The sequence below is a fragment of the Heteronotia binoei genome, chromosome 9 (assembly GCF_032191835.1).
Source record: "Heteronotia binoei isolate CCM8104 ecotype False Entrance Well chromosome 9, APGP_CSIRO_Hbin_v1, whole genome shotgun sequence".
Lineage (NCBI taxonomy): Eukaryota > Metazoa > Chordata > Lepidosauria > Squamata > Gekkonidae > Heteronotia > Heteronotia binoei.
Window position 1 is genome coordinate 57,559,330 of NC_083231.1, and position 20,994 is coordinate 57,580,323.

At 40.1% G+C, this 20,994-nt stretch overlaps 1 protein-coding gene across 1 annotated transcript in view; it reads left to right on the forward strand.

Moving 5' to 3' along the window:
• Positions 1–20,994, forward strand: part of LRBA (LPS responsive beige-like anchor protein) — a 630,809-nt gene that overhangs the window by 149,108 nt on the left and 460,707 nt on the right. Inside the window, exon 31 of the mRNA XM_060246657.1 lies at positions 14,860–14,990. Coding sequence (XP_060102640.1) covers positions 14,860–14,990 — 131 coding nt within the window. The remainder of the gene's footprint in view (positions 1–14,859; positions 14,991–20,994) is intronic.

Genomic DNA, 20,994 nt, shown 5'->3' on the forward strand with positions numbered 1-20,994 from the left:
TGTCTGGTGTGGAACACAAGGCCTAGTGAGTTAACGTTTTTCATTTTTGTAAAAAAAAAAAAGACACCTTGTTAAAAGTTTTTCCCATGTAGCAGTTTTACAGCAAAGTATCTCTGGGAATTTCAAAGCATCTCTCTGATCCTGCATTTATCTCAGGAATGCTGTGTCAGAAATCAAAACTCTCCTCATATCTTAAGGATTATCAACTTTCCAGCTTTAGCTGGAGAGTATACAGTAACAGCTATGTGAGTGAAACCTTGCTGAAAGACTGCCAGCTTGTGGGTTTTTGCAAACAACAAGGTGTGTGTGCTCATTCCCATGCCAAAAATCACTCTTTTATCTTACGTGAAGATCCAATCTGGTGATTAGTGGGTGTCAGGGATTTATCTTGATAAAAGTTCAAGGCCTGGTCTGGCTCTTTCATTAAAGCCAGTAGATATACAGAATTAGCAGTATATTTGCGGTGTTTGTCTTTTATCGCTTTTAAAGAATAAAATACATATTTTTGTTACTGACATTACTAATTCGTAAACATCTATGAATTTTATGCTTTTTAGCCTAACTATTTGAGTGCTACAGTTACTGTTGCTAACAATTAAATTTCTTATACATAGTATTGTTAAAAATGTCGATGAAAATATTATATTAATTTCTTCATAAAGTAAAAAGTAGTTTTGAAAGATCTCCCACCCCCTCCAGTAAGTTTGTTTAATGGTTTAAGTGAGATGGTGACCTCATTAATCTCCTTCAGATTCTGGAAGCCAACTGAATTATGACATTGTTCTTTTTATCCCTTCGTTATGTCATACTGAGAAGAAAAACTGATGAAGTAAATAAAAAAAATGGCTGTAACACTTCCTCTTCTCTACTTGTTGGGCATGCCTAATTTGCAGTTTAACTGAGGCTTCAAGTGCATGTTGATTTATTTCTGTGCTAAAATACTACTATGGATTTGTGCCAAAGACCAGGTGTGTCTCTTTCAAGCAACAGGATAAAATCCAGCCCTTCACCTTTCCATACCACTTCCCCAGAGGCTCAGGAGTTGCATTAACTTTTAATAGTCCATGACTCAGCTTGCACCATGAAATACACCAAACTCTCCTAAAGCAGTTCAGTTCGGCAAAGAAGCTACTAGGTGGATTGGTTGGTTGGTTTGTGGCATGCTATGCTGGCTTATAGTGACAGTGAGGGTACAGAAATGAGCTATGTCTGCTGTAAATTCCTGGGCAAATCTTTGACTCTGGGTCTTCCTTTCTCAGAATTGCTTCAGGCTATCTTTATATGATCCACGGTACATCATTTTGAGCCCTTTTGATGCTTATATTGCTTTCCCCCCCTTCTCTTTTCTTATTGTCTTTAAAACATTAAGAGTAGAAGCATCATCTCACATCCTCAGACTCTCCCCGCACCAGTTTCTTGAGGTTGTCTGTCTTCTACCTCATACTTCTTTTGGGTCCTCTGATTTCAGGAAAACATATCCATTCTCCAGTTTCCTTTTTAAAATATGTATCTTGTACTTGAAACCCTTCTGTGGTCATGAGGCAGCAAAAAGACATATAAAAAGAAACAATAAAAAGGCTAAAATAAAAAGTTTGAAACACAACCCCCCCCCCCCCTCCGCCCGGCAGTATTTTAAACCAGCCTAAGGACCAACAAGACTAATCTCTTCTGGAAGGGAATACCATAAATTGGCAGCACCAATGAAAAGGCCCTCTCCATTTTGGGCACTTACCTTACATCTGCAGGTGGGAGTACAGAGTTTTCTAACTGGTATATATGTATTGTTGGGCACAAACACATAGGAGAAGGATTATCTTTAGGTATATATTTCATGGCTTAAGATATAATAACCTGCACCCTAAATTGTCCCAGAAGCAAACAGGTAAATGTCAGCCATGGATAATAATCTAATGGCATTATTTTATACTAATATAAGCTTCTGAAATATTTCCAAGGGTAGCGCAACATATAATACTGGAATGTAGCATGGATTACCATGGCAAAATTGTGCCTGCTGAAGAAAGGTTCTCTGCATTGCACGGGGCATATGTACCTTCTTCTGTCAATTCAGATCCAAGATGCAAATGTACACCTTTAGTGAAAGTGCAGTACCATCCAGAACAGGATGTCTCCTTATTCACAATTTTATCATCAACTAACAGCACTCCAGTCTTGCATGGACTGAGATTCAATTTATTTGCTGTCATCCAGCCCATTACTGTCTGCAAATAGTGATCTACAACATCTCCTAGCTCACCTGACTCAGATATGAAGAAAAAATAGAACTGAATGTCATCCACATACTGGTGATACTGTACTGCAAATCCCAGGACAGCCTCTTCCAGCAGTTTCATGTAAAGGAGCAGAACTACTGGAGCACCACTCTCCAATTCAGATAGACAAACGAGAAGGATACTGCATAGATAGATCCAAGTGGACAGCCAAGTTGGTCTGAAGCAGTAGAACAAAGTAGGAGTCAAGTGCACCTTTATTCAGATCATAAGCTTTCTTGCACTTGGAGCACATGAAAGCTTATGTTCTGAATAAAACTTTGTTGGTCTTAAAGGTGAACTTGACTCCTACTTTGTTCTAAGGATACCATGGTTTATGGTATGCTATGAATGGTATCTTTAATTCTAGAATAAGTTTATATAAGGTAACAATGGAATGTAGGCCTCTGATGGCAGCCTGCTAAGCAACAGAACAGGTTCACATACCCCTCTATATTTGTTATCTTACCATTCCACATTGTGAGCAAGAGACCCCTAATTTTAGTTATATACGGAGATCGCAATCACCCGTTGGTTGCCAGGGTGCCTGGAGATTTAACTCACACACATCTGCTGTGAAATGTGGGTTTTATCTACCATTTTATGAGACTTATGTGAATACTAACAGCCTCACTGTGGCAAATTTTTTGGCTGACCATGTATGAATGCATCTGTAAGCTCGGTTTCATTTTGATTTTATCTCCAATGTTTAAATTTTTATATTCTGTGTATTTTATTTGCAACTGTTATGCCATTAAAGGTTTGGTATAAGTTACTAACAGCCGCAAAGTTACAACAGCACTCTATATCTCTGGAAGAGTGCTAGCCAGAAGTACAGATGGGTTTCCAGCCACTCCGTGCGTGCACCATCTCGGCCGTTGCAGTGGAAGAAGTTGCGCCGCCAGGAACTGTCCGGGCAAGCGGTTTCCAGCCTTGACCATGAAAGCCATGTTGGTAGGCTAACATAATCAGCGACCATCTTCCTGCAGTGCCAGACTCCATGACAGCGAAGCAAGAGGTTCACGTACTCAATAGCTGTTACTTCTGCATAAGGCAATCAAGCTTATCTTAAGCGTGGATTCTGCCAGACTGCCTAAGCTTTTGTCCAACGGAACCCAAGACAAAAGATGGTGCCAGTAAATACGTAAAGAAGAGGAAGAACAGCTTCCCCTTTTTCTGAGGTCATGTACCAGCTGACCACCTGTCATCTGCCCCTGCACCTCCTACTCCCTAAGGGCTCAAGGTAGTCATTATAACCTCTGACCCAAGTCCCACACGTGTGCATCTGACAGTACCACATACCCCACTGTTAGATACGCCCCCGTTACCTGATCAGTTGAGAGTCCATCCCCCATCTCCTTTTTCATCGCCATTGGAGTCTTTCTTGAAGACTACAATAGGTAATTATTACCCTGTTTGTCAATCCTTTTGTTTACTCCTGTCTATTTCTATCTTATTTTTATTAAGACTGTATGTGCGTTGTGTGACTTTATACTCTTGTATGTTTGTCTTTATTTCATAATAAACCTTTTTATATTATATTGTCTTGTTATTGGGTAACTTCCAAAGCAGACACCTTCTGTATACATAGGTTTTTGATCTCGCTAAAAGGCAGATTGCCCTCCACTCTAAATCCCCCAAAATCCTATTTTTAGGGCAGTTTGCTTAACAACATTATTGCAGAGCTTTTTTTCTTTGCAAGACTGAATATTATACTTATGATGGTCTTGCAAGAGAGATTTTTTAATAGGCCCTACACTGACAGAATCTGCCTATGTGGCCTTAACAGGATTGATACATCCTTTTAAGCTCTGCTAAAATGCAGACTTTTTGAGATTACTATATTAAGCCTTTATTCAACCAATCAACTCCCCGCCCCCATACTATGGAAAGAATTGTCTTCTGCTGCTCAAGATTTGAGAATTAATGAGTTTCTAAGGGTAAGAAAGGAAAGAACTGCTCCACAGTTACTGTAACCATGGAGAGTAATGGCTCTCTGAGACATCAAAAAAGAGGTTGTAAATGGTTGGTCATTTAGTGGACATTCTTTCCACTCTTTGATTAGTCAATTGGTAGTCTTTCTATTTACCACCCATCCAGCTGTTAGAGTTATCATGTAAATCTATTTCACTATCTTTTAATTGTTTTTAGAACTACTGTAGTAATTGGTTTTTAGCTGGCTTGTGGGAAGAGTGTATTATATTCCAGTGTATTATATAAATACAACAAAAAAACAAAAATAAATATTTACTCTGATTTGTCCATAATTATGAATTAATGGATCAGTGGCATGAGATGTGGTAGATATTGGATGAAAGTTTTGGCCAAGGGTATATAAGGCTAGAGGAAAGCTGACAAAGGTAGAAAACAGCAGCAGAGGAGCCACTAGAAGAGAAGAATACTGTGGTCTGACAGTTTTGACTGGAGGATCAAGAACTTGAAGTAAACAATGGAGACTTCCAGGAGCAGTACTTTGGTGTTGCTTTAAGGAGTAGTTCATATTCGAAAGTACTGAGATCAGAAGCAGTGCTGTAATATCCAGAGTGGCCAGAAAAAGAGTTCAGCCACTAAGAAGACATTGTGTCCTTCAATAAGAAGACGACGACATTGGATTTATATTCCGCCCTCCACTCAGAGTCTCAGAGCGGCTCACAATCTTCTTTATCTTCCTCCCCCACAACAAACACCCTGTGAGGTGGGTGGGGCTGGGAGAGTTCTCACAGCAGCTGCCCTTTCAAGGACAACTTCTGCAAGGGCTATGGTTGACCCAAGTCCATTCCAGCAGGTGCAAGTGGAGGAGTGGGGAATTAAGCCAGGTTCTCCCAGATAAAAGTCTGCGTACTTAACCACTACACCAAACTGACTCTCATGAATGTAATGAATCAATTTTAATCAATTTAAATTAATCAATTTAAATCTGAATGGAGTGGTCACAAAACCACCTATCATGCTTTATCTATTGTCACCAATCCGTAAAGAACTCAAGAGATCATTACAGGTACATGTCCTAGGTTGAAAAAAGTATATGTTTAAATAATTTTGTAATTATTTACTGTTTTTACAAGTAATGCATCACCTTAGATATTTGTATAATGTTCTAGTAATCAGTTTTCTTTATTTCTTAAAACAGAATATACACAAATCAATTTCAGGTACACTGTGTAAATTAGTATATGAAATGACAAATGTAGTTAAAGATTTTTTACTACTGATTTTACTATTGGATTATAGATACCATTTTGATGAGATATACGCTCTGAAAATTGATTGTGATTGGGGGTTGAATATTTAAAAAACTTTATAGGTATATCATGAGAATCCTTTTGTCTCTTTCAGCCAGTATTCAGTTTGGTTATCAGTGCACATTCAGCAGTGAGTAAAGTGATGTCTTCACACTGTGCCCTCTTACATGGCAACATGATGGGGATTAACATTGCTCTGACCTTATGGTTAAGATGCACTTTTGATGACCGAGTGCCACTGTTTCTGACTTGTACTTATTAGGTTTTCTGTGTGTCAACCTTTGTGTTTCTTTTAACATTTTCTTACATCTAGAGATCCCATTGCTGAGGCAATCTGATTGAGGATGCTTCTGTTTTTACAGATTCAGAAATAAATATTCATTGCAAATGTTCTTAGTAGCGATATGACTTAAGTTAGTTCCAAGCAAAAATATGGGAAGAAGAAAGACTTCTACATTTTTTCATATTTGTTTTTATTTCTGCTCTGCCTTGTGTTCCAGAAGGATCTTCAACATAGACTTAGAGGAATAATAGCATGCAGTTAATTTTAGGAGTGTGTCCATTCTTTGTGACTCAGCAGTGAAAGCAAGTATGATGTACTGCTTACACTGTTGCACATGGATCTGAGATACTAAAGTTCAAATCCCTACTCTGCCATGCATGGGTGGCCAGTCTCACAGCCAAACCTGCGTCACAGAGCAATAAACTGGAGGAGAGTAGAAAGATGTTATAAGCCACTTTGGTTGTCCCTTGAGGAAAAAAAGCATGCTATAAATAATAAACATGTGCTGGCATCCTGTCCAAACCTTAGCTCTCAGTAAGCCCTTCTGATGGTTCCTAGTCCCTTTTGTTCAGTCTCACTCTCATGACTATTGGATGGCCCACTTTTTGGCTTTGTGCCCCTTATGCAATAATTAATGGTAACAAAAGATTTATCTTTTAATAATAAAAACCTGATCTCTGGGAAGAGTCTACAACTATGAATAATGTATGTTAAATGTATATAAAAGTGAACCCCTGAATACTTAGGAACAAGATAGATTGTTTACATAACTATGTACCTCATTCTTCAAGGGAAAGTTTAATCTCATTAAAAATATTCAAGCCTACTTCTGTATGAGTCACCCACCATCAAGGTTACATTCTTGTCAATTCACAGCTACGGTAGTTTGTTTGCCATCTTTTAGATAATAGCAGCATCTATACCATTCAAAATTTGGAATAGCTGTTCATGGATTAGAAAATACCAAAAATATAGCTGATTCTCATTGTTTTATTGATGACATTATGCTCCAAATATCTGGATAATTCCCCTAGTAGATTGATAGTGATATTAAAAAGAGTGGAATGATAAATCCTGAGGCACCCTTTGAGATAGACGCCACATCTTCATCATGGTCTCCAGTCCCACACATTGGTTTTCTGCCTGGAATCGAACCCAACCTCGGAGAATTCAAAGCTAGCCTAGGAATTTATTTTGGCGTGCATTCCCTCTCGATCTGGGGAGCAGTCATCCACTGCCCATGCCTGGAGCAAGGGGGAGCCGCGCCACCCACCCAGTTTTCTTCTTAACCGCCGTTCGGATTAGACCTACCTCGTTGCGTCTCCTCAACTTTGTTCTGTTTTTCTTCAATTCTCAACGACCTCTTTTTCTTCTACTCCCGACTGGTATTGTTATTTTTTTAAAAAGACTTTTTCTTCATTATCATCCCTTCCTTCTCCCCCCTTCCCCCCCCCCCCAAAGTGCACCTGGTGTGGGACCAAAATTCCCTTGACTGACGGACACTCTTTGTGCCTATTTTGTTTGGGGGAGATCCACAGAACCAATACCTATGTTCATTGTAGCCAGTTAGGGAAACAGGCCAGGAAAAATCATGCAGCTAGACTCAAAAGCCAACTTTTAGAGTCCTTGATGCGGCCTGTAATGTCCCATGCTTCTCGGTCTGACTTCGCCACCTTCTTTAACTCCACAAAGGGACGTGGTTCGACCAGCAGCTTCTGTGGCATCGGCTACCAGAAAGCATAAGTCTGGAAAACAAACCAAGAAATCTGACGACTCCAAGAAAAAACACCGCTTGGAATCGTCCTCCAAACTCGGAGTCGATACCTTCGAAATCCACGAAGACGGATCGTCACTCCTCGGGCCTGAGACCCTCCGACCATACCATGGCTTCGACCTCTAATACGGCAGCACCTACCTTGGTTTCGGTATTGACGGCACTGACTGTTCCTGTGGAACTCTCGACTCCCACCAATGTCATAACCAGTGAGGTCATCCGCATCGGATCTAGATCTCCGTCTGTCCACAAATCCCTACTGGAGGACATCCTTGCCACTGAGTCCTTGGAACCCTCGCCTCGACTTCAGGCTCATCGAGCCAATCTCCTGGGGGTACACTCGTTCCGCGAAGTGTCAGTACCTCGCACTTTCAAGGATTCCGCTGTCTCCACTTCATTGAGATTCTCCAACTCAACTCTACACTGAATGGTCTCCAAGCTGACACAGGGATCATTATTACTACTGTAGCCCATCTTGCTCTAGATCACCGTCTCCACGTCGGCACCGCCAATACTTCAGATCTTCTAGATCACCATCCCACGAGCTCCATCAACCCCGGTACCGTGAAGAATCCCACCAGCCTCGGTACCGTGACGAAGTCTATCAACATAGATACCATGAACCTCGGTATCATGAGGAACCTTACTACCCTCGATACCACGAAGGTTCATCACCTCATCGACCCTGAGATTACAGTCAGGAACCAGAACTAATATCACCGGCTCCCTCAACATCTGCTTTCTCAGTTCCTTCAGAAAAGCAGATTATTCAACCGGACCAACCTACGGATAAGGCTATGTCACTGCCTACCAAGCCCTCACATGATCGTCCTACGACTCCTGTCGATGTTCCTGAGGAATCAAAAGCTGAACACTCAGATTCTTCTCAATCTTTAGCATCCTCACCAGCTTCACCTGTTTCCAACATCACCAAACCGGCCGATCTCTCACCAGCTGAAGGATCCAAGGCTTATTTAGACCTGCTCACCAACATGGCGAATACTCTCAATATAAAGCTTACCAGTGATCTACCAAGAGTATCCGATGTGGTTCATGATCTAGTTCATGCGGACTTACCTGCGGTCTCCTTCCTCCCAATGTTTCCTGTTCACCTAGAAGGCTTAAAGGAGGCTTGGGACAAGCCTGCATCCGTACCACCTACATCAAAGAGGATCAAATATAAAATCCACGCACTGGATTCTAAATTTTTATTTAACCACCCTGCACGCAACTCCATGATGGTGCACTTTTCATCCAAGGCCAAACAAACATGTCACCCAGTCCCCCCTGAGAAGGAAGGAAAAAAACTTAGGGAGAAAAATTTACTCCCTCTCGACTGCCACCTCTAAAATCCATAATTATTTGGCATACTTTTCAGCCTACACTTTTAATTTGACGTCCCAACTCATTACACTGGTTCCATCTCTGCCTGATTCTTCACAGAAGCAAGCATCACAAATCCTGCAAGAGCTTTCCCGAGTCAGCAAACAGCAGATCAGCTCGGTTCGTCACACTGTTGCTTGTTCATCCAGAACCATGGCCACATCCATCACCTTGCGCCGGCACGACTGGCTCCGCTCCTCATCATTACAACCGGACATCAAATTTAAAATTGAAGACTTACCCTTCGATGGTCAGGGCCTCTTTCATGCTACAACTGATGACATCCTGACTACTGTTGGTGACAGTAGAGAAAGGGCTAGGAGGTTAGGAGTCAGTCAACAACAGCCTCAACCCAATAGACAGAGAGTCTGGAAACCATCCTTTTATAAACGCCCCTGCTCACCTAGACAGGCTGACTACTGGAAGCGCAGAGCTCCACCAGCTAAACAACACTTCCATCAACAGCACAGACCACTAAGAAGGCAACTCCTGCTTCAAAATAGTCTCTTTGACTTCCTAACACCATCTCCTCTTCAACAACATCTATCCAACATCATAAGACTGCTTCCCTTTTATCCCATGTTGGAATCCATAACATCGGATTCCTGGGTCTTGGCGATCATCCACAGGGGCTACACCATAGAGTTCGATTCGCCCGAGGCTCCATCGATTCATACGTACTCTTCCATCCCTCCCTCTTCAGGAAGAGATCACTGCCTTGCTGGCCAAGGCAGCCATAGAACCAGTCCCACCGCAGTTCCATCGCACAGGGTTCTATTCCTGATACTTCCTGGTTCCAAAGAGAGATGGAGGACATCATCCAATACTGGATCTTCGCAAGCTCAATCGCCATATCCTGTACAAAAAATTCTACATGATTACCCTGCAGTCTGTTCTCCCATTGATCCCAAAAGATGCTTGGATGGCGTTGACAGACCTTCAAGATGCCTACTTCCACCTCATCATCAACCATCACCACAGAAGATTCTTGAGGTTTGCCGTCGGGGACCAACACTACCAGTTCCACTCTCTTCCCTTCGGCCTATTGACTGCACCAAGAGTCTTCACAAAGTGTATGGCGGTGGTGGGCAACGCTTCGACCACAAAAAATTTCCATATATCTTTACATAGACAACTGGCTCATTGGGGCCCAATCCAAAGAGCAACTTCAGAAAGACATATCAACCACACTATCTCTCCTGTCTTCTTTGGGTCTTCAGGTCAACCTGACAAAGTCCAATTTGATCCCAACACAGGACATCCAATTCATAGGCACACGCCTATCCATGGTACCCCACAAGGCCTACCACTGCAGACAGGGTCCACCATATTCAGTCTCTAGCTGCTGCCATCATACCACACCCTACCCAAACAGCCTTCATTTTTCAGCGAATGCTGGGGCTTATGGCTGCCACAACCTCTGTTCTGTGATTTGTGAAGCTCCGCATGCAACCTCTGCAGTTATGGTTTGTACGGACGTTCTGCCTGCATCGACAACATCAAATGATTTGCTCACCGTTCCACACCACATTCTTCCATCTCTAGAATGGTGGGCACTGAAACATCATCTTCTGGTGGGAATGCCGTTCATAAGGTTGCCCCCATCAGCCATTGTTACAATAGATGCCACCAGGTGGGGTTGGGGAGCCCACTACAACACACTAACGGTACAAGGACAGTGGACAGTCTATGAGAAATCCCTTCATGTCAACTGCCTGAAACTCTTGGTGGTCCACAGAGCACTCAAGTCATTCCTACCGTCTCTTCACGGTCTGCACATCCAGGTCACCTCAGACAACATGGCAACCGTGTTTTATATCAACCATCAGGGGGGCACTGCTTCTGTCTGTCTCTGCAGACAGGCTTTAGCCCTTTGGCAATGGAGCATTGCTCACCACATATTCCTAACAGCCGTACACCTGCTGGGAATCCAAAATGCTCAAGCGCATGCACTAAGTCGTCACCTTGTGAACAACCACGAATGGACCCTCAACCGCAGCTATCTTCGAACAGTTTTCAGGACATTTGGGTTTCCGGCCATAGATGTCTTTGCCTCTCTGAACAATGCTCAATGACCACGCTTCTACACTTGGGGCCCTCCATCCACGCAATCTGTGGGAGATACTTTCCTCCATTCGTGGTCGTGACCACTACACTACCTGTTCCTTCCTATCCCACTGATAACCAGAACGCTTCAGAAAATCAGACTGGATCGGACCAACTGTATCCTCATCACTCCCTGGTGGCGCACCAACCATGGTTCACCACCCTCATTCTTCTCTCGAACAGTGTGTTTCATCGTTTTCCCAAGCTCGGGACTTGATCTCTCAACAACACGACAAGGTCCTACACCATGACCCAGGACTTCTGCGATTGACTGTCTGGAAAATCAGTTTCTAGATTTTCCCACAGAAGTCCGACATGTTCTTCTCAACGCCAGAAAGCCTTCCACTAGAAAATCCTACTCTCAAAAGTGGAAGCACTTTGCATCATATGCTGCTCAACATAACTTCCTTCCTGAATAGCTCAGATTCTGACTTACACTTTGTCTCTGTCAAACTCAGGCCTGACCTACTCCTCTCTAAAGATTCACCGGGCCGCTATTTCAGCCCTTCATCCACACATTGAAGGACGCACTGTCTTCTCTCATTCCACAACAAAAGCCTTCCTAAAGGGCATTCTGCATCTTCAACCTCCAATTCACCAACTGCAACCCACTTGGAGTTTGTCTCTTGTCCTGAGCCAACTGATGAAACCCCCTTTTGAGCCAATGGCATCCATTCCATTGCATCTCTTGTCTTGGAAGATGGTGCTGTTGGTGGCACTCACGTCCGGCAGGAGAGTCAGTGATGTTTGTGCCTTTCGGACAGACCCCCCCATACATTGTCTTCCACCATGACAGAGTGGTTTTATGCCCTGACATGGCCTTCCTCTCGAAAGTCATTTCACCTTATCACTTTGGAAAGTTGACCACCCTGCCGTCCTTTAAAAAACCTAGTGACACCGGGCAACGGACCCTACACAATCTTGACGTACGTAGGGCCCTCGCTTTCTACATTGACAGGACATGTCCCTTCCCTAAGGACTCTAGACTTTTTGTGGCTTATGGAACACATAACCAGGGATACAAAATCTCAACCCAGAGGTTTTCAAAGTGGGTTGTAGCAGCCATTGCCATATGATACCAGTTGGCTAAACAACCCGTCCCTGAACACTTGCGAGCTCATTCTACTTGAGTTGTCTCCATGTCATCAGCCTTCTGTAGAGGCGTACTGATGGAGAACATCTGTGCCACTGTGGTCTGGTCTTCTTCATCTACGTTTGCCACGCACTACACCCTAGACGTTCTTGCTCGGCGTGACATATTCCTTGGGCAGGCTGTACTTTGCTCCATTTTTGACTGACGCCTCCAGCTCCATGCCCTGTGAGTACAATATTTCTTATTAGTTTTACGCATGTTTAACATGTATTCTTCTATTACAGAACCAGCACCTGCCTCCGTGCACTTCAGCTTACCAGTCACCCATGTGTGGGACTTCACAGAGACCATGATGAAGATAAACAGGTTGCTTACCTGTAACTGATGATCTTTGAGTGGTCATCTGTGCAGTCACACACGCCCGCCCAGCATTCCCCGCTGCTGGCTTATTCTCTTCTCTACTGACATTTTTCTCTACACAGTGGCTTTAAGAAACTGGGTGGGTGCAGTGCCTCCCCCTTGCTCCAGGATGCGCAGTGGATGCCTGCTTCCCAGATCGAGAGGGAATGCGCGCCAAAAGAAATGCCTAGGTTAGCTTTGAATTCTCCGAGGTTGGGTTCGATTCCAGGTGGAAAACCCATGTGTTTGACTGCACAGATGACCGTTCGAAGACCATCAGTTACAGGTAAGCAACCTGTTTTTCTTTCTAGAAATGAACTTGTTAGTGCTCTGATCATCAGCAGCTCTGATCACCATCAGATCTCTCATACAAAAAGCATAAAATGATGAAAAGCTGCTAAGGAGTCCTGGAGAATCAAGAAGGTAATCTATCTTTGGTTAATCATCAAGTGCAGATTGTCCAATGGTTCTATCTCTTGTCTAAAATCAAATGAAAAAGGGTCTACACAGCCAGCTGTCTCCAAGAAAACATAGTTTATGGAACAAATATTATCAAATATTTCCCACCTTACCATTCTGGCTTTTTAGAACTGGCAGTAATATAATGTATTTTGTAGAAATTTTGTCACTTTTTTTTAAACCTCAAGTTCAATTCTTTCTAAGTGTGAGCACTACATTCTGTGTACAGTAAGCATAATTCTTATGACTACTTCAAATACATATTCTTTAATTGCAGCATTTTGGGTTGGAGCCAGAGTTCATATTCTTATAAAAATTTTTCCAATGCAGGCTTAGCATAAGCATGTCATATGACAAACTTGTGAGAGAAATTCTCGGTTCCAGCATAGTCTCGTGGCTTGGGGCTCAGGTGGCTGTTGCTACTATCTTTTAGAGTATAGTTAACATTAGCAGTCACCCTTATAATGATACATATATTACTACATCTTACTACATAGCACATATTACTACATCTATGTTTAATGTCAGCTTCTGGTGTAAGTTAATCAAGAGTACATTTTAGTGTTATAATACCCACTAGGACTTCGAATAAGTACAGCCTAAGAAAATGTATCCCTATAATTAAATTTATAAAGTGTTGGGAAGTATTTTATATATTTATTACCAAACTTGACCAAGTTTTAATACATTTTATTTAGAAACTGAATACTTTAAAGCTATTAAGGGAATGCTTTCAAGTACTTACAGTACTGTCAACAGAAGATGTGATTAAATAAATTGAATACTGAAGACTTTTGGCTTATAGTTAACACCAGGTAATTAAAAGAAAGCACTGCTTTGGGAGTGCACAATATATCAGCTGTGCTCTTTAGCTCATTAGCTAAGGTTTTACATGTTTATGGAGCTAACTCACAATTAAAACTGTCTTTAGTGTATGCTTAACTGGGCCTTTTAGGTGTTTGGAATAAAGCATTACTGTTTAATTGAAATTGGACTGTCATAATGATGTCATAGTAATACACAAGATAAATCCTTTTCCTGGATTCCAGAGACGCATATTTATAGAAATTAAAATGACTTTGTGTGCAATTTGAATAATCATCTGATGTGTATTAATACATCACCAAAATTGATTTTGCTGGTTCAGCTCCATAACGAGTTATCTGTAAGAACTGAGATTTTAAGTACCCATTTAAATACACATCCTAAGCAGAGTTACACTATTCTAAGTCAATTGAAATCAGTGGTTTACAGTGGTACTCTTGGACTTGTTTGGTATGCCTTCATGTAGCAAACAGCTTGAGCAAAAGTGTTCCTACACAGGAAACAGGACTGCTTTTAGTGCTGATTGCTGTATCTCAACATACTTTTTGTTGACCATTGTTTTGTAACTTTTAATGTGGAAGCCTTGTTACTAATAGGATGTACACCATAGTTTCATAATCTGAGAAAAAAATAGAAAATACATGAATTATCACACCTGACTACTAGCTTGTGTTTGCAAGTCTGAATGTACTGCATTTGTACTGCATTTGTAATTCTGTCTATCTAGTATATTTTTATTCTACTTTTCCTGTGAGAAGGTCAGGGCAGCATGCATGGTTCTCCCTTTCTGTTTTTTTTTTTAAATTCCCACAATACCTTTATGAGACAGGTTGGACTGAATTTGTATGACTTGCTGTAAATGACCTTCTTGGTAATACAGAAATTTGAACTTGCATCTGCCAGGTCCTGGCCCAGCACTCTATCCAAAATGGTACATATACTGCCTTGTTATTTTGTTTGAAGACATGTTTGGAAACCCTTAAAAATGAAATTTTGTTATTTAATGTGTGCATTTTTTCTTACAGGAGTGTTGTTGTGGCTCCGAAGAAATCAGCGGCTTCTTCTGCAGCAACTATTAATGTGCCCACAAATGCTGTCAGTGTTGTTTCTTCTTTAGATTCAGCCCAAGCCCCAGATTTAACAGGAGGATCTCCTGGTAAGTGAGGGACAATGAAAGTACTTGCCAAAAATATTTCCAAACCTGATGGAAACATCAGTGTTGACTGTTGGCTTTGCATATATTTTAATCTTGACTATAAAAAGAAGCATTATTCAGATGTCTAACATTGAGGCATGTCACTCCATTTTGTAGGTAGGGAATGGAGCTGAAGGCTGTGACTGATGATACCTTTTATTAGGACCAACCAAATAATATATAACCACAATCAAGCTTTCAGTTTTCATGAACTCTTCTTCTAACAGGAAAAGAAAGATGGTTAGACAATGATGTAAAGTCTTGTTTCAAGACTTATCATCCTGTTGGCATAACTAATCTCTGTGCTTTAGATCTTAGACTTAGATTATCTTTAGCTTCTAATCACTTACCTGAAGAGTGACCAGTGTAAAACCAGTTTGATTTTGTGCAATTTGGTAATCAGTTATATTGATGGGAGAATAATTGGCTTTCTGCATTTTTGTTGTTTGCTGTAGGAGATAACTCACCCTCTGTTCTGAGCATGACCGCTTTTGAGAATTTATCATGGTAAAATTGTACCTGACAAACTGGGATTTTTGAGTAACATTCAAAATAAGGTCTGTCTTGTGGGACAGATATCACATCTGCAGCAAAGACTGACTCATCTGCTTTGTCTTATATATAGTCAATAACCTTGATAAGGCTTTCCCAAAAGAAGCCTGCTTTTAGAATATGAACAAGTATACCCATAAGTTAACAAGTAGTAGTTATGTGCGGCTTCTTAAATCATTGATTGAACTTCTGTAATTCATGAAACATCCATGAACACTCTGAAAGAGGTCAGCATAAAATGTTAACTGGAAGAGAAATGTCTGCTTGGGAAAGCTTGCCTATACATGTGCCTTAAGCAAGTATGTCTACTACATGAAATCTTTTGTCTGTTTTGGAAAATACTGGATTTTTTCAAACAAGGGATCCTGCAAGTGTAGGGAGATTACCTAGATTTGAGTCCAGATGCACCTGTAGGGAGATGGTCTCCTAATTTCTTTTGAGGGTTTACGTGCCCTCTGCCCACTTATTCTGTACAGTTTAGCTTTTATTGTATCATCTGAAACTGTTCTCCAAATTAGTTATAATATGGACCAGCACATTTTCCTGCTACTCTCCGCCTAACAAAAGATATGTATGTTTCATAATGGGCTATGAAGGGCTCTGATGAACTGTGGGCATTTATGTTTTCAAAGGGAGATGTTCCATCTTTTTGGTCCTTCATCCTGGGAGCCTCTGGTGCAAGAAGTTAACTCTACAACAACTATAGTGCAGTCCTATAAATCCAAGAATGGGGGGGAGGGGATAAATTATATAAATAAATGTCAACTAACTTCAATTGACTAAGAAATGTATAACTGTTTAGGATTATATTGGTAGATTCAACTTTTTTAAAAATTAGTAAACCGGAGAAAGTCTTTCTACATTTCTATCCGGCTCTAAGCATCCTTTCTCTCTTTTTGTACTGAGCATCCAGTTTAATGAAGATTTCTGGTGAACTCAAAAGGTTGTGCTTATTATTTTGTGATATTTGTCTGGTCCTAATAAAAAGAATGGATAGCAACTTCTTAATGCTACGTTCTGTTTACCTGATAAACTAATTTACTTCTGTGTAGCCAAATAATGTCAAGTAATTCCCAGTGTGGAAATTTAAAAAAAAAACGCATTGTAGAATGTAATATAGTTTAATTAAATCTGATTTTTTTTATTTAGAAGATTTATATCCGACCTTTCAACCCAATCAGGGCCGCCTTGGTGGCTGATTTGATTTTTCATGCAAAAGATGTTTTAAAATGTATTTAAAAATATTTGACTTTTTAGAAAGCTGATAAGTTTTTTAAGGAATTCATATGTACCTAGATATTCCTTTAAAATGTTACTTCTGAACATTTCTGGACTTAAAGGACGAGAGAGGAAACAAAACTGTTTTCTAGTAGCTGTTTTCTTGTGTTTTGGGAGCAGCATTACCTTTTAAGGACAGTTTATTGCTAAAGACATTATTTGTTTAGACCCTTGGGGACCTTGAATAAACAATAAGCTTTCACTAGAAGGGTGCTAGACAGATGATCTATTTGCATTTTCTTTTATGTCCTTGCGAATGTCTGTAAAACTGTCAGTTTGAAGGAGCCAGTTTATCAGTGAAAGGATAAGAGAGATAAGTCACTTTGGTTCCACATGTTTGAAGTAGCTACTGCACTTACTTGCATGTGTGTTTTAGATGAAAACATGCTTCTGAAAAGTGTCTTTCTCCTCTAAATGCACAAAAGGCAGTGCTTAAATTGAAAGCTCACTTGCAAACAACATTTCATGCTTTCATCCAAATAGCGTTTACATGAAATGGTCCTTTGAAGTCACTGGCAGAGTAATACGGCATTTGGAGGGCTTTGAGAATTTTTGAGCTGAAATAAATCTTTTCCTTGGATTATAGTTTCTTGGAAAGCTATGAGCCTCTTACAATGTTTTGCTCTACAGGGGTGCTTTTGGACTATTTGCCCTGAGGAATATAATTAAAATGTTATGTCAGTATTTAATGGGACTTTTTGTGTGTGTTTGTGCAGTGATCCATGATCCAGAGACAGCAAATATTCTCTTGGAAAATCCATATGTGGATTTTCAATTTATGCCTTTGTTTCCATGTATTCACTTTAATTATAGCCAATACATATCATCAGGGCTCTTTTTTCTAGCAGGAGCTCATCTGCATTTTAGGCCACGCCCCCTGATGTAGCCAATCCTCCTGGAGCTTACAGGAGACCCTGTACTAAGCCCTCTAAGCTCTTGGAGGACTGGCTACATTAGGGGGCGTGGCCTAATATGCAGAGGAGCTCCTTCTCATTTATCATTTATCCACATCTGAAGCAGACAGATTTTGAATATTCCACTGAAGAACTGGTGGGCAGTGTCACTCAGCTGACATTGTTGATATGTCTAGGGACTTGCAGTGGGTCTGAGCAGGGCTTTTTTGAGCAGGAATGCATAGGAATGCAATTTCAGCTGGCTTGGCATCATGGGGTGTGGCCTAATATGCAAATAAGTTCCTGCTGGGCTTTTTCTACAAAAAAAAGCCTTGCGCAGAACAATGGTGATGTCAGGGGGTATAGCCTAATATGTAAATGAGTTCCTACTGGGCTTTTTCTACAAAAATAGCCCTGGGTATGAGGATGTTGTGTAGATTCTCCTCCGCTTCGTAAGGCATTAGCCTGAACAGTTGTGTCATATTGCTGTTTGTATTCAAATGACAGTTTTTCTATGGACAAATAAACAATTGTACACTGTATCTAACAATAACAAAAATGTCTTTTATTTTTCAATTGGCATTACTACAAGGATTCTGTCATAAACTGAGTTTTCCAATTAGTTGAATGCTTTTTTTTGTTGCTCAGTCCAACTATCCTAATACAAGAATTCATATTACAGATAACTTAATATTATAGCCTGCTGAATCCAGAATAATTTGAAGTTGCTTAAAAGCAAGAAATCTCATTTAAATAAATGGGGGCATGTTATTTCACTTTCTGATCTCTGTGATTAAGTCCATTTTATACAAATTTTGAAAGTGAATGTTGAAAATATTTGGGCATGTCTGAATATGAATTTTAGCCAAATATTGCCCTCTAAAATTATAGATTAATAAATTCTTAAAGATTCACTTTTCCATTCTCATGTTTATTGTTTGCAAAACCAGATGAATACTGACTATGTTTACTTGTGGTTAAAACAATTTTATTGGTAACATATAGTAATAAATCTATTTCTTACATCTTAATAACTTCTTTTATCTACCCCATATATTACTTTCTACCCACCCCTCCCCCCGTTACTTGACCCCCCCCTGCCGGTGTTATTTACTTAAAATACTAATATTTAAAGGTACCCTTAACTATTAAAACAAAAACTTATATTCTTCTTCTTTCTAAAACTTAATCATTAGCAAAAATTGTCCAGTGTCCTTTTATTTTCCACTCTTTTTCTACATTTCTCTAAACTTTTTCCACTTTGTCTTAAAAACTTCTAAATCATAGTCTCTTAATATTCTTGTTAATTTGTCCATTTCACTCCATGTCATAATTTTTATAATCCACTTCCATTTCTCTGGTATTTTTTCTTGCTTCCACAACTGCGCATATAATGTCCTAGCAGCTGAAAGCAAGTACCAAATTACAGTTCTATCTTTTTTTGGAAATTTTTCTATTTGTAATCCCAACAGAAAAGTCTCTGCAACTTTCTTAAATTCATATCCCAAGATCTTAGAACTTTCTTGCTGAATCATCTGCCAATACTTTTTTGCGCTTTCACAAGTCCACCACATATGGTAGAAAGAACCTTCATGTTTTTTACATTTCCAACATCTATCTGGCATCTTATTGTTCATTTTTGCCAATTTTTTAGGAGTCATATACCATCTATACATTATTTTGAAACAGTTCTCTTTAATACTATGACATGTCGAACGCTTCATAGAATTCTTCCACAAGTGTTCCCAAGTTTCCATCTGTATTTCTTTATTTACATTAATTGCGCATTTAATCATTTGAGATTTCACTACTTCATCCCTCGTAGACCATTTTAACAGTAATTTATATATTTTTGATATTAGTTTTTTATTATCTCCAAGCAGAACTTTTCCCATTTCTGTTTGTTCTTCCGGGGGAGGAAAATGTCAAGCTGAGCTGCTTCTCAAAACAAGAGCAGGCTGGAACTTCTGTTCGGGGTAGTGGAAGGCTAATTAATGCCTACTGCCTATTTTTCTCAGTTAGAGATTAGTCCAAGATGTGCACAGGAAACTTTGAGGAGATTTACCTTGGCTAAAAGGGAGTCCCGGGGGGGAGGCTCCTTTGAGGCTTTGAGGGGTCTCCGGAGAAGAGTTGCATTTTCATCATCTGCAGAAGTTCTCAGAGTCATTTATTTGACTTAAGCTCGACACAATCCTAACCTTCTTGGACTTTGCTAAACATCTAAAGCTACACAACACCGGTGTGGATCTGGATAATTGGCAGAAAAGGTACAAATTACTATCTTTCATTCCAGGATTATTTACAGTTAAACAGAATAAATTCAGAAGGTGGGAAATGGAAATCTAGAAAGTCTGGAAGAAGAAGGGAGGAAGAGGTGAAATTTAGAGTTTGCAAATTTAAAGGACAGTGCTAAAAAGTGGAAAGGAATTTATTGTTTGGTCTACTTGCGGTTTTGAAAAAAGGGCACCATCGTCACAGAGCTGCAGCATATACAATCAACACAGGAAGTACGTCACGCATCGTGAGATCTCTTTACCGGTGAAAATGAGATTTGTTGGCAAGTAAAGCAGGAAGTAGCGGATGAACAGCCTACTCTAGGACTATAATACCATTGAGAAACATTGGCAGCCATTGCTTGGAGGTCAAAATTAAAACAATGTTTTTAAAGTGTTTGGGACAATAAAAATTGTTGGAATTATTTGAGATGATGACAAGAAGATAAATACTATTGGACATATTGTTTGTAGTGGACTTTAGAAGCCTTTAAAAGAAAAAGGGGGGAAAATTGCAGAGAGAAGCAAAAAGTTGCGACCGCCATTTTGAAGGATTTAAAAATTTTAAAAATTAATATCTCGGCCTGGGAAGCTCTGAGGATGGCAAAATTAGGCTTGTTATAAAAGCAAGCTCTAATCTTTTGAATCTGATAGTTAAATTTGAAATTGGTGAGATCAAAATTTTCAGTGTTTTTAAATGCCAGAACACAAGCAAAACCGTACAAGGGCTACTTCCTTGGAGAAAATGCAGGATCAATTAGAGGCAATGGAGGCCAAAATGATGAAAGGCATGAGAATTTCTGCATCAAAAAAAGAAATTATTGAAGAGATTAAAAAAGATATGGAAGATCTCAGAAAGGAAACAGAGGAAACATCTAAGAAAGTGCAGGAGGGAGAATTAAAGTTGAAAATGCAAGAAAAAGTGACAATCCATGACTGAAAATTGATGGAGACTCAGATACGTCTGAT